At 46.4% G+C, this 14145-nt stretch overlaps 1 protein-coding gene across 1 annotated transcript in view; it reads left to right on the top strand.

Moving 5' to 3' along the window:
• Window positions 1–9595, top strand: part of LOC119972744 (uncharacterized protein C18orf63-like) — a 128019-nt gene extending 118424 nt beyond the window's left edge. The window contains exons 14-15 of the mRNA XM_038810055.1: window positions 4976–5065; window positions 8705–9595. Coding sequence (XP_038665983.1) covers window positions 4976–5065; window positions 8705–8833 — 219 coding nt within the window. The 3' untranslated portion in view covers window positions 8834–9595. The remainder of the gene's footprint in view (window positions 1–4975; window positions 5066–8704) is intronic.
• The last annotated feature ends 4550 nt before the right edge of the window (window positions 9596–14145 follow it).

Raw genomic sequence — 14145 nt, 5'->3', positions numbered from 1 at the left:
GGACTGTTCCCCATAATTGTCAGGTTGTACAGCATGTGGTGGAGGTCTTGTGACAAAGTGGTGGTGTCCCTACGTCTGAGCCAGAAGCTCCGAGTTCGAGTCCCACCCCAGGACTTGATGGCCAAGAAAGGTGCGTTCATAATGCTGTCAAACAGGTTCAGTGTGCCAACCTGCAAATTCTTCCAAACGTGCCAATGGCTGACGGTAAGAGCAAGAAAGCCTACCGGTCAGCCATGCTTGATGTACAATGGCGCCCTTCAATCTTTAAGCCCCTGGCGACAGACTAGATTCCTGTTCCAGGAAATATTAGCTGTGGAAATGAATGAAAGTCTGCCTTAGTGACTATTAGATGCTGCAAGAGAAGAGTAAAATTTGGGACAGCATGCAGCACACAATTGGAAATCTTGATAACTTCTCAGGTGAGTACTGCAAGGTTTTTTGAATGCGAGCCCAGCTGAAGAAGGGTTTCCTGAGGGTCGCCGAAAGGCCTTCGCCGGTCAGCGTCAGTCCGCGCATGCGCCGGAGCGTCAGCGGCAGCTGACGTCACCACCGGTGCATGCGCGGTGGAGGGGGTCTCTTCCGCCTCCGCCATGGTGGTGGCCGTGGCGGCGGCGGAAGAAAAAGAGTGCCCCCACAGCACAGGCCCACCGCCCGATCGGTGGGCTCCATTTGCGGGGATTACCCCCCAGGACCCCGGGGCCCGCTCGCGCCGCCAATCCCGCCAGCACAGAGGTGGTTTAAACCACGTCGGCGGGAGAGGCCTGACAGCGGCGGGACTTCAGCCCATCGCTGGCCGGCCCTGCGGGGGTTCGGAGAATTCCGCCCCAGATTCGTATTGGGAGAGTGAAACTTCTTCCATTTCAAGGCAGTGTGCATGCAGACAATGGCATCCTGCACCGTGGGGAAGCCTACATGCAAATTGTTGTGCCCTTACTCCCTGCTTGTCTCTGGCAAGTGGGTATGATATGAATATGTTTCTCTTTGCAAAGGTCGCTTTAGTGACCACCCTTACACATATGCATACTGAAAACTGCAAATTTGACTTATATCATCAGCCAGCTTGTCCTTCTCGGTATGACCACCTTCATTATCCCAGTCATGTTCAATTCCCAGAGGAACCCCTACCAAGCCACCCATGTCTGGAAGCAACTTTCTTCAGTACAATATTCAAATTTAAAAAGTGTTTCAGCACCAGTCACACTATTGCCTATAGTGTTGTCAAACTTTAGCCAAGTATAGGGGGAGCGAATCTCTGATCACGTGACAGAGTGTCCCATAGGCGGCCAGCACGGCGCTGGAGCGGTTCACGCCGCTCCAGCCTCACTTCCTGGCGCGCACTGGGGGTGGCGCCAACCCGCGCATGCGCGGTGGCGTTACGGAACACGCTGGCCCCGACACAACATGGCGCAAGGGTTCTGGGGCCGGATGCGCAACAAAGAAGGCCGGGGGGGGTTGTGGAGAGGCCGGCCCGCCGATTGGTGGGCCCCGATCGCGGACCAGACCCCATTGGAAGCCCCCCTGGTGACGGAGGCCCCCCCCCCCCCCCACAGGCCACCCTCCCCCCGACCCTTCGCGCAGAGTTCCCGCCGGCAGCGACCAGGTGTGGACTCTGCTTTTTCCGCGCGGACTCTCGGCCCACCCGGGCCGGAGAATCGGCGGCCCAGCCTCGTACAGCGGCCCGCGACTGGCACCGCGCCAAATGCGCCGGCGCAAATCGCGTCTATTCTCCGCACCTTGGAGAATCGCGCGCCAGCGTTCGGGCGGTTGCGGCGATTCTCCGGCCTGGTGCAAGGCTGGGAGGATCGCGCCCAGGGAAACTTCAAAAGATCTAAAACTGAACCAGCAACCAGAAAAAAATAATTCTCAGATAACCCATAAATTCTTCTTAATCCCTTCAAACAATATTTGTTGAGGGGATCTCAAGGCCATTCAATTCCATGTTCAGCTGTACGAGGTTAAGACTGACTGGAGTGTTGAGTTCATAAATGGCACCATGTTGTGGTCTAGATTATGGTTGTTGGGTGCATTTGCAAACCCCTTTACGCAATGGTAGTCTCGTGCTTCCCATCAGAAATCTTGGACCCAATTTTCGAAACCTATATGCCTGCACAAATTCCGAAACATAGAAAAATTAGGAGCAGGAGTAGGCCATTCGGCCCTTCAAGCCCACTGTGCCATCCATTATGATGATGTCTGATCATCCAACTCAATAGCCTAATCCTGCTTTCTCCCATATCCTTTGATCCCCTTCGCCCTAAGTGCTATATCTAACTGCTTCTTGAAACCATGCAATGTTTTGGACTCAACCATTTCCTGTGGTAACAAATTCCAAAGGCCAACCACTCTCTGGGTGAAGAAATGTCTCCTCATCTATGTCCTAAATGGTCTATGCATCCTCAGACTGTGGCTCCTGGTTCTGGACACACCTACCATCGAGAACATCCTTCCTGCATCTCCCCTAACCAGTCCTGATGGAATTTTATAGGTTTCGATGCGATTTCCCCCTCATTCTTCTGAACTCCAGCGAATACAATCCTAACTGATGCAGTCTGCCCTCTTACGTCAGTTCAACCATCCCAGGAATCAACCTGGTAAACCTTCGCTGCACTCTCTCTACAGTTCGAACATCCTTCCTCAGATAAGGAGACGAAAACTCACACAATATTCCAGGCATGTCCTCACAAAGGCCCTGTATAATTGCAGCAAGACATCCCTGCTCCTGTACTCGAATCCTCTCGCAATGAAGGCCAGCATACCATTTGCCTTCTTTACCGCCTGCTACACCTGCATGCTTACTTTCAGTGACTGGTGTATGAGGACACTCAGTTCTTGTTGCATGTTCCCCTCTCCTAATTTATGGCCATTCAAAATCTTCTTGTTTTTGCTACCAAAGTGGATTAACTCGCATTTATCCAAATTATACTGCATCTGCCATTCATGTGCCCACTCACTCAACTTCTCCAAATCACACTAAAGGATCTCTGCAACCGTCTCACAGCTCACCCTCCCACACAACTTGATGTCATCTGCAAATTTGGAGATATGACATTTTGTTTTCTCATCTAAATCATTAATATATATTGTGAATAGCTGGGGTCCTCGCACCGATCCCTGCGGTACCCCACTAGTCACTGGCTGCCGATTTGAAAAGATCCGTTAATTCCTACTCTATTTCCTGTCTGCCAACCAGTTTTCTATCCATCTCAATACACTATCCCCAATCCCAAGCACTTTACTTTTACACGCTAATCTTTTATGCGGGACTTTGTCGAAAGCCTTCTGAAAGTCAAAATACACCACATCCACTGGCTCCCAATTCTATTAGTTACATCCTTGAATAATTCCAGTAGATTTGTCAAGCATGATTTCCCCTTTGTAAATCCATACTGACTGTCCGATCCTGCCACTGTTTTCTAAGTGCTCTACTATAAAATCTTTGATAATAGATTCTAGAATTTTCCCCACTACTGACATCAGGCTTACTGGTCTATAATTCCCTGCTTTCTCTCGTTTTTAAATAGTGGAGTTACATTAGCCCCCCTATAATCTGCAGGAACTATTCCGCAGTCTATAGAATCCTGGAAGATGACCACCAATGCATCCACTATTTCTAGAGCCACCTCCTGAACCTGACAATTTAACCCCCTTTAGTTTCTCTTACCTTCACTTCCCATCTCCACTATTGCTCTCTCTTCCTCCCTTCTCTCTTTCCGTCACTGTTCCACTTTCCCTTTTTGCTTACTCCCTTCCCCAGGTCCAGTTATATCCTGGAGCCAGCCACCTCCAACCCTGTTTGGCCTACACTGAGTGCTACACAGTTTTACGGATTGTATTGTAGCCCAATCTATTGATGATACAAAGATAGGTCGCAACATAGGTGTGAGGAGGACACGAAGAGTTCGCAAAGGTTACATGAGTGAGCAAAAATTTGGTAGGTGAAGTATAATGTGGGAAAGTGTGAGGTCATCCACTTTGGCAGAAAGGATAAAAATGCAGAGTACTATTTAAATGGAGAGAGATTGCAGAATGCTGTGATGCAGAGGAACTAGGGTGTCCTCGTACATGAATCACCAAAGGTCAGCACTCAGATGCAGCCAGTAATTAAGAAGGCAAACAGAATGTTGGCCTTTATTGCAAGGAGGATGGAGTACAAAAATAGGGTAGTCTTGATACAACTGTGCAGGGTACTGGTCAGACCACAGAGTAGTGTGTACAGTTTACATCACCTTACTTAAGATGGGGCATATTTGCATTGGAAGCAGCTCAGAGAAGATTCACTAGGCTAATTCCTGGGATGAAAAGGTTGGCTTGCGTTGAAAGGTTGAGCCTATACTCATTGGTATTCAGAAGAATGAGAAGTGATCCTATTGAAATATATAAGATTCTCAGGGATTTCGATAGGGTAGATGCTGAAAGGATATTTGCCGTCATGGGAGTATATAGAACAAGGGGGCACTATTTCAAAATAAGGTATCTCCCATTTAAAATGAAGATGATGTAGAAATCCTTCTCCCAGAGGGCTATTACTGATTGGAATTCTCTCCCCAAACAAGCAATGGAGGCTTGTTCATTGAATATATTCAAGGCTGAGTTAGACAGATTTTTGATTGGCAAGATGGTCAAGGGTTTTGGGGACAGGCAGGAAAGTGGAGTTAAGGCCACATCAGATCAGCCATGATCTTAATGACTGACAAAGTAGGCTCGAGGGGCTGAATGGCCTTCTGTTGCGTAAAATTTTTCTCATGATAGTATGGTCTTTTTTGACTGAAGCACCCACGACTGGGTAATCTAATAGTTTGCATCGTTGCTAATTTAAAATATAGTTTGGTGTCTCATCAAAGTAGCAAGCACAATTTTTGTTTGGATATCTCCGGTGATTGTTGACATTTTATTGAGCGACTGTCCAAATACAAAGTATTCTTGAGTCCTGAATTTGAAAAATTCTAAGCTGTATTTTGTGGTCTCTCAATCACAGGAAAAAGGGTCTGATACAAATCCAAAGAAACCAAGGTCCAAGCCAGCTATCCAGGATGTTGATGTGGCAAAGCATGCAAACAATAATCAGGTATCTGGGAAATATTCCATACCTTAAAATTTATCCTCAAATTTGAATCAAGTGTTGTTCGTATTTTATTTCCTGATGACAAAAGGTTTGGTGATGGGGCATTCACAAGCTCAACAAAAATCTGGGATCTGGTCTTCCAGCTGCCATCCCCGTGGCTTGACTGAGATCAAGGGCTGGATTCTCCGCTCTGCCGCGCCACATTTTTGTTTCAGCACGCCAGCGGGATGCTCTCTTAGGCCGGCTGGTCAATGGGGTTTCCCATTGTGGGGCAGCCCCACGCCTTCGGAAAACCCCAGGCTGCCGGCAAAATGGAGCATTCCGCCGATGGAGAATCCAGCGTCAAGTGTGTGGAGCTGTTTATTGTGTATTACCACCTTGATTGAAGTGCTCAGATGACCCCCTGGGGTGGTTGAATCATTCGCTTGGTGCCTCAGGTCTGGTGTTTTTCATGTAGGGGAAAACAATATTTCTAAGTGCCTAAAGATTGCGACCTGGATCAAGCCGGTGAAAGTCGCACCAAATTTCACTCCAAAAGTGACACTTACAATTTTGGGGAAAATTGTGCCCTGTGTTTATGATAGAGGGCGAAATTCTCCCAAAACGGGAGAAATCGTCAAACTGCCGTAAAACCCGGGCGGGTTTTACGGCATCGCGCCCCTTCCCGACGGGGGACCGATTCTGGTCCCCCGTCGGGGCTAGCAGCCCGACGTCGGAGGCCCCGACAAGTCGGGCTTAACGAAAATCGTTAAGCCCGCTTGTCGGATTTAGCGCCGGCTGACGCGTCATATGACGTCAGCCGCGCATGCGCAGATGGGAAGACTCCACCCGCGCATGCGCGGGTGACGTCATCGCGTTTTTGCGCGAAACCCGCGCATGCGCGGTCCGGGTTGCCCCTCAGCCGCCCCGCGTATTGATACTGCGGGGCGGCGGAAGGACAAATAGTGCGCGGGCATCGGGCCCGCTGCCCGCGATCGGTGGGCACCGATCGCGGGCCCATGGCACCCTTGGCACGGCCGTGGTACTGCCGTGCCAATCGGTGCCATGGTTATTTTTTTCCAGGTGGTCACGACGTTTTTACGAATGGCAGGACCAGGTGTGTTTGCCGTTCGTAAAAAGGTCGTAAAGGGCTGGGACTTCGGCCCTTCTAACAGCTGTGAATCGCTGCCGGCCGTAAAAAAACGGCGGCAGCGATTCGTGTCGGGATTTCGGCGGGGGGGGGGGAGAATAGCGGGAGGGCGTCAAAAAAGTCGGGAAGGCCCTCCCGCTATTCTCCCACCCGTCGTGGGGGGGGGGAGAATTTCGCCCAGAGAGATTAAACTGTCTGCACATAGAGAGAATTTGAAGTTTATTCTCGCAATACCATGATGTTCCAGTCTCAACTTTTACACTCAAGGGAATATACGTCACCTCCCCCCATGCATTAACCTTTAAGCCCTGATATTTAGCAAATGACTCACTATTATCATAACCCGACAGTGAAAATACCTATCCACCAATGGTATTAAAAGCCAGAAAATTGATGGTAGGACTGTGGAGCTAACTGTTTTCATTTTGTTTGCATGAAAATATTAAACAAAAGAAAAGGAAAGCATGAATTTATCTATTTTATCTGAAGTAATTTTTTTAAAACTGACTAATTATGTGCAGGGGTTTGTTTAGTTGTGCATAGATTTATTTATGCAGCTGCTTAGTGAAACGAAATAAAATTGAGGGCAAATCCAGATTTATTTAACAACTGAGATGGATAACAAAGCTAAACGAAGGTTATTTATGCAATGGGCAAGGAACTGGAGGAGTTAGGAATAAAGTGAACAAGCCCTGAGAAAGTCCTGACATAATTCTGGGCATGAAAAGTATGCTCACACCTGAACTATTTAATCTGGGGTTGATTGACAGTAATAGCTTGCATTTCTATAACACCTGTAATGTAGAGAGAGAGAGAGATCCAAGGTACTTCACAGAGGTGTTTAGATGCCGAGTGAGGAATGGAATTAAGAGTTCTAAGAGTAACTTGAGTAAAAGATGACTGAATGTTCTTTGTAACATAATGCTTTGAGCCACTGGGCCATTGAAAATCTCATGCTAAGGGAGGCAGTTGCTGAAGGATGGGTAACTTAAGGCGATTAGCTTGTTATGTCTCTGAAGAGAAAAGACAGGAAACATTTAGCAGAACATTTCCTTCCAGAATATGAAATGAAAATGAAATGAAAATCGCTTATTGTCACGAGTAGGCTTCAATGAAGTTACTGTGAAAAGCCCCTAGTCGCCACATTCCGGCGCCTGTCCGGGGAGGCTGGTACGGGAATCGAACCGTGCTGCTGGCCTGCTTGGTCTGCTTTAAAAGCCAGCGATTTAGCCTTGTGAGCTAACCCAGCCCCTTTGTACATATTTGAATATTGTACAAGGCCTGTACAGAAACTGGTTTAGTGGAGCAACTTATCTTTATTTTTACTTCCTTGCATTATACTCAAAATTGTGAGAAATTAGAAGGATAAATTGATGATTTTTTAATGTAATTCCCCGATGTGAAATATTACTTTAGAAGCGGGTTGTACTGTGCCATAGATAAATTAATATCCGTGCTCTTTAGATAAACTTATCTGTCCATCACTTTCTGTGCTTTTGCCTGCACGTGGCCTATCTATAATGCAATTTTTAAACCTGTCTTTCATAATTTTTAGATTAGGTTAGATTTGTAGATGTTAACAGTGCAGAAGAATGTCATTCGGTTTGTCGATCGATCCACACCGATCATCAAAAATCTGACTACACTTGGCCCGTTGGACGTTATGGTAGCGCAAGTGGATATCTAAATGCCTCTTAAATATTACGAGAGATTCTGAGTCAAGCACCATTTCAGGCAGGGAGTTCCAGACCCCCACCACCCTCTGGGCGATATAGGGCTGGATTCTCCGCCCCGCCGCGCCACATTTCTGTTTCACCCCACCGCCGGGATGCTCCATTCCGCCGGCTGATCAATGTGGTTCCCCATTGTGGGGCAGCCCCACACCGTCGGGAAACCCCCGGGCCGCCGGAAAAACGGAGCATTCCGCCAGCGGAGAATCCAGCCCCCAGTTTCTCCTCAACTCCCCTTTTAGCCTTCTACCTTAAATCTATGATACTGCCACCCAAAGAGGTGAAATCTCTACAGAATAGGTGGACTAAGAAACTGCAGTTTAATTGATTCGGGCCAACTTAATTTTTCCAACTCATTTAAATTGGCTCATTATATCGTGTGAGAAAGCCTGGTGTTAAATTGTTAGAGTGCAGGGCATAATTCATTGGAACTTCCGACGAGCGACAGGTGGAAACTCTGGAAAATGGTGCAAATTGCCTTTTACTCTATTTCCTCAGGGTTTCTGCCAAAGTTAGTGGCAGATTTGGATAATTTTTGTTGAAATTGTCATTAATGTATAGATGAAGGTCTATAGTGATCTATCAGTACAGTAGAATGAGTGTTTAACCCAAGCTATCTTACAGTTTGTCAGTAAAGTATTTATGGGAAGGAGGGAGTTATTATAGGTTACGTTGGTGATGTTGAATGGAGGAAGAAAGTTGTCTGTTTTTACTTCATGTAAAAAAAAGTCAAATTAGAGCCTGGGTTAATAATTCTGAAGTCTACATTTTCTTTCTCTGCAGCTGTCCAAACTGAATAGTGTTACTCTTCAATCTTGGCTGAAAAGTCGTGGCGTTTCTGTAAAGACAAGGGACAAGAAAGAGCACCTAGTTTCCAAAATCATGGAATTCATCAAAGGCCCTACAGAATGAATTTGGGAATATTCATCCAGATGGATTTCTACACAGAGTAGAATAGAGTAGAAAATTGATGTTCCAAGTATTTTAATGTAAGTTGCATGTTCTTTGTGCACCTCCTACTGTCTGGAATGTTTAGCTTGTGCAGTGTGTGTCTTGAGTGTTATCCTTGATTTTTACTTGTATCCTAATGCCATCTAATTTATTCAGAAACAAATATATTGACTAGTGCAGAATTGATTCACACTATCCAGTGGTGATGGCGACAGTAATTTATTTCAAAAAGCTATTCAATATACTATTACATTCACTATTAATTCGCTGCAGTAACTATTGTGCGAATCAGAAAGAATCTACATCTAATTCACTTCCTGTGCCATTGAATTTTAGAAATGTAAAAGTTACTGAGCCAAAGAAAATGTTAGTGCATTTTACTCTTAATGAAAGAAGACACTAATTCATCATTCTGATAAGTACAGTGATATTAACAGTTTATTACATATGAATGTGGTCTGATCTGCTCCATCAAGATAGTTTAAAATATATTAAACATTTATTTAAGAAGTTATCCATTTACTGCCAGTGAGATTCAGACAACTGAGAATAGAATTAATATTGAATAGGTAAAATTATAATTATATCTCATTTAAAACACGTGGGGTTCGATTTTAACTGATTCTGCAAAATGAAAAGCAGGCAGCAGCAGGCTGGTCAGTCATTTTACATTCAATTTGATCTTTCTCTCCATGATATCGGTGACTGATTTTCTGACACTTGTTCTCCGCCCCCCCCCCCCCCCCCCCCCCCCCCCCCCCCCAACCGAGTGCAAACAATTGAAACCGATCCTGTAACTTGAATAGGTTCCTGATTGATGGTTACTGAGAAGTTAAGACTTACAAACATGAGGTCCAAGGTTCTATGCGCAAGCTGTGCTGAGTTAGCTGAACTCAATTGAGGCAGTGGTTGGCCGTAGCACCTCCTGAGACAGAAAGTGCAAAGTCACACAAAGCTGCCGTTCCTGAGTGCTGTCCAAATGCTCCTGCAGGAAGTGGGCACCTTGAGCGTTAGGTTTGATGCCTTTAAAGGACAAGGAATTTATCCATACAAAACATCAAAGTTCCTCCAGACATATGAACAACAGCACAAAAATAGTCCAGCATGATTAATTGGCATTTAAAATCAAACTTTTCTCATACCATTGACCGTTCCTTTAAGTGACTTCACTGGCCAATAGGTCGTGGAGCAGAAACTGATAGTCACTGACATGGCTGTCTATAGGTAACCAGTTTTGAAATAAAATTGATTCAAAGGTGATCAACTTGATTCTTGCTATCATTTTGGATCAAGTATTGCCTTTGGATTATTGATGTTGCATGGAGACTATAAAAGCACGCTGATGGCAATTTTGATTTTGTGCAATAGTGTGACTGAATGATAGCAAATTGGCAGCTCATTGTAAAACTCTCACAATCTTCATTAAAATCATAGGCTATATTAAGTGGGAGAGTTGTAAATTGGGCTATCGATTCAATGTCACCCATTGTGCACTACTAAACGAGGTCAACATCTATCCCGTAAGAATCACTTTGCGATCCTAGTTAATTTTACTGATCTGTTAATTGAACCTGGAAGATTTTCTGTTTTCTGTACTGCATATGAGACCATCAAATGATTTCACAAAGAGTGCAATCGCAACTTTTCTGCATGTTGACACATAGAAGATCTTTCTCGCATAGAAAATAAATTAGATCTAGTACCAATAATTCCAGTGGAAATAAAGTGGTATAAACAGCTGAAAATGGCAGTTCGTACCATTTCCCTGTGGTTTTAATTAAAGTTACAATGAGTACCAGTGATAGTCTTATGCAATTTCAGGGCCACTTTACAGTCTACCTTGTAGTCTCAATCTGAATTGAATCTAAACAATTCTGACTTTCATGTTTTTGTTATCTTTGGAATTTGTTTAAATGTAAAAATACTTTTAAGTAGAAGAAGTTCAAATAATGTTTTAGTTCTAATTGTGTTTTTTGTAGCATACATCTAAATTAGGTGCTAAACTGGTTACCAACTAACTGAATATTTACTTAATCACCTTGGGAAGAAGGTTTTTGAAGGTTTGCTGCAAAATTTACAGTTAAACAATAAAGTCTGTTGTACTTAACACAACCATTCTAACTTGTTGCATATTCAATGTATTTTGGAAAAACCTGGATTCATTATAAATAAATTATTACCTGCTTTGTTGTATCTTTCTCTAATTTATTTCTAATCTCACTTTAGACCACCCCTGAGCTCATCTTGTTCATAAGATCCACTTGCTGCCCCATTAACCCTATTCCAGTTAAACAGCTGACCACCCAACTTTCCCGCCTGGTCCCCATGTTAGCTGGTATGTTTTTTCATAAATTTAGAGTACCCAGTTATTTTTTTCCAATTAAGGGGCAATTTAGCATGGCCAATTCACTTACCCTGTACATCTTTGGGTTGTGGGGGCGAAACCCACGCAAACACGGGGAGAATGTACAAACGGCACACGGACAGTGACCCAGAGCCAGGATCGAAGCTGGGAGTACGGCACCATGAGACAGCATTGTTAACCACTGTGCCACCATGCTGCCTTTTTATCTGGTGTGGTTAATGATTCTCTCGCTTCTACCTCCTCTAAATTTGTCGTTGTTTGTCAAAAAAAATCTTCAATCCCATTGTTTTGCAAATTGCCGCCCCCAACTCCAACCTCCCCTTCCTCTCCAGAGTCCTCAAAAATCCATGCCCATCTTTACCAGAACTCCCATGTTTTCATCCCTCCAATCAGGTTTCCAACTTGGCAATTAACAAAGCCACAAACAACATTGTATGTCACTATGACAAAGGTAAGCTATCCTTCCTCGTCCTTCTCAACCTATCTATAGCCTTTGACATGGTTGATGACAGCACCCTTCTCCAAAACCTTTCTACTCTCACCCAAGTGGGTGGGACTGCACTCGCCTGGTTCCATTCTTATCTATGTAATCCTAGCCAGAGTATCACCTACAATGGCTTTTCCCCCTGACCCCTTATTGTTACTCTGGTGACAACAGGAGCTCTCATTGACAAGGTAAGTTCAGAGATGGCACGCGGGAAGATAGAAGAGTAACTAGAGATAGACACGAGTTCAGGGCTAGGGCAGAAGGCAGAAATAGAGATGGGTGAAGACAGTTTGCAGTACAGAAAATAAGCCAGGTGTTATCTTTGTATAATGAGTAGTTCGAGCAGATAGGAAATACTACAACTGAAGTCAGTTCTGGAATTGAAAAAAGAACAGTAAGAACCCATGTTCTACTTGCTAAAGGAACAGCCCTGGACAACTAAAGAGATAAAAGACAACATGAAATAAAAGAAAAAAGATACACAAATGAAAAATATAGCACAGGATCCCCATGGGGATCCTTCAACCAAAATAATAAATTCACTGAACAACCAGACAACGTGATTTCACGTTCTGTAACTTTTACTTTTATTGAATCTGAATCAACATAAATTAGCAGGCAAATTCAGATTGGTACAAACTATAAATTACATATGGAATACCAGATACAAGAAAGACTACCTCATGGAGTTAGTAAGGCGCCTACTCTGTCTGGATGGTCCCAGTTTTGGCCACAGAATTCTTCCAAACAAAATTCCAGTTCCTTTCCTTCAAGGACTTAGCTGATTGTCCAGAGGCAGCAGCTTATTATAAACAGGGTTCCTATCTGGTGCAAATCATAGAATATACAGTGCAGAAGGAGGCCATTTGGCCCATCGAGTCTGCACCGGCACTTGAAAAGAGCACCCTACTTAAAACCACGCCTCCACACTATCCCCGTAACCCAGTAACTCCATCTCACCTTTTTGAACACTAAGGGCAATTTATCATGGCCAATCCACCTAACCTGCACCTCTTAGGACTGAGAGAGGAAACTGGAGCACCCGGATGAAATCCTCACAGACACAGGGAGAAGGTGCAGATTCCGCACAGTGACCCAAGCCATCAATCAAACCTGGGACCCTGGAGCTGTGAAGCAACTGTGCTAACCACTGTGCTACTGTGCTGCCTATCTTTCCAGAACCTTCTTAATTCTCAGCTCCGAATGGTTGTGGTAGGGTGGAACTACCAAAACCATCTATGTCTTAGTACACTATAGTTGATTCTGTGCAGTCACTCGGAAGTGAAAGAAAAGGTGACAACAAGCCTAAATATATTGGGCAGGATTCTCTGATCCTGAGGCTAAGTGTTGGTGCCGTCGTAAACGCCGTCGCTTTTCTCGACAGTGTCAATATGGCCTCAGTAGCAATGATTCTGACCCCTACAGGGGGCCAGCACGGACTGGAGCGACCCACGCCGCTCCAGCTGCCGATTCCGGCGTCAGGTGCCGCGGGTCTGCACATGCACAGTGGGTCCGGCGCGATTGCTGCCCATGCGCGGTGGCTCCCTTCATCCCCGCCAGCCCCCACGCAAGATTGCGTCAGGATACAGGATCTGGTGCGGAACAAAAGAGGCCCCCAGCCTGAGAGGCTGGCCCGCTGATTGGTAGGCCCCGGTCGTTGGCCAGGCCACAGCGGAGGCCCTCCCCGGGGTCGGTCTCCCCTCACCAGGCCGCCCCCTAATCCATTCATGCCGAGTAAGACCAGGGCCGGGTTTCTCCCCTACCCGGCGGGGCGGGGGATCCCGGTGTGATGGAGTGGGTGAACCACTCCGGCGTTGGGCTGCCCCTAAAGGTGCGGAAAACTCCGCACCTTTAGGGGCCAGGCCCTCACCTTGAGGGGCTAGGCCTGTGCCGGAGTGGTTGGCGCTCTGCCGGCTGGCGTGGACGGCCTTTGGCACCTCGCCAGTTGGCGCCGAAGGCACTTCACCAGCCGGCATAAGTCCGTGCATGCGCCGGAGCGTCAGCGGCTGCTGACGTCATCCCCGCACATGCGCAGGGGAGGGGGTCACTTCCGCTTCCGCCATGGTGAAGACTATGGCAAAGGCGGAAAGAAAAGAGTGCCCCCACGGCACAGGCCCACCTGCCGATCGGTGGACCCTAATCGCGGGCCAGGCCACCGTGGGGGCACCCCCTGGGGCCAGTTCGCCCCGAGCCCCCCCCAGGGCACGGAGCACGCCGCCTGGTTCCGCGGGTAAGGTAGGTGATTTGAATCACGCCGGCGGGAGAGGGTTGACAGCGGCGGGACTTCGGCTCATCGCGGGCCGGAGACTCTCTGGTGGCGGAGAATTCGGGACACAGCGGGGGCGGGATTGACGCCGGGCCCCGGCTATTCTCCGATCCGACGGGGGGTTGGAGAATCCCGACCCTGGTGTGAACGGCGCC

The sequence above is a fragment of the Scyliorhinus canicula genome, chromosome 10, assembly GCF_902713615.1.
Source record: "Scyliorhinus canicula chromosome 10, sScyCan1.1, whole genome shotgun sequence".
Lineage (NCBI taxonomy): Eukaryota > Metazoa > Chordata > Chondrichthyes > Carcharhiniformes > Scyliorhinidae > Scyliorhinus > Scyliorhinus canicula.
Note: the sequence above shows the minus strand (reverse complement) of the source record. Positions and strands in the feature narration are given on the sequence as shown.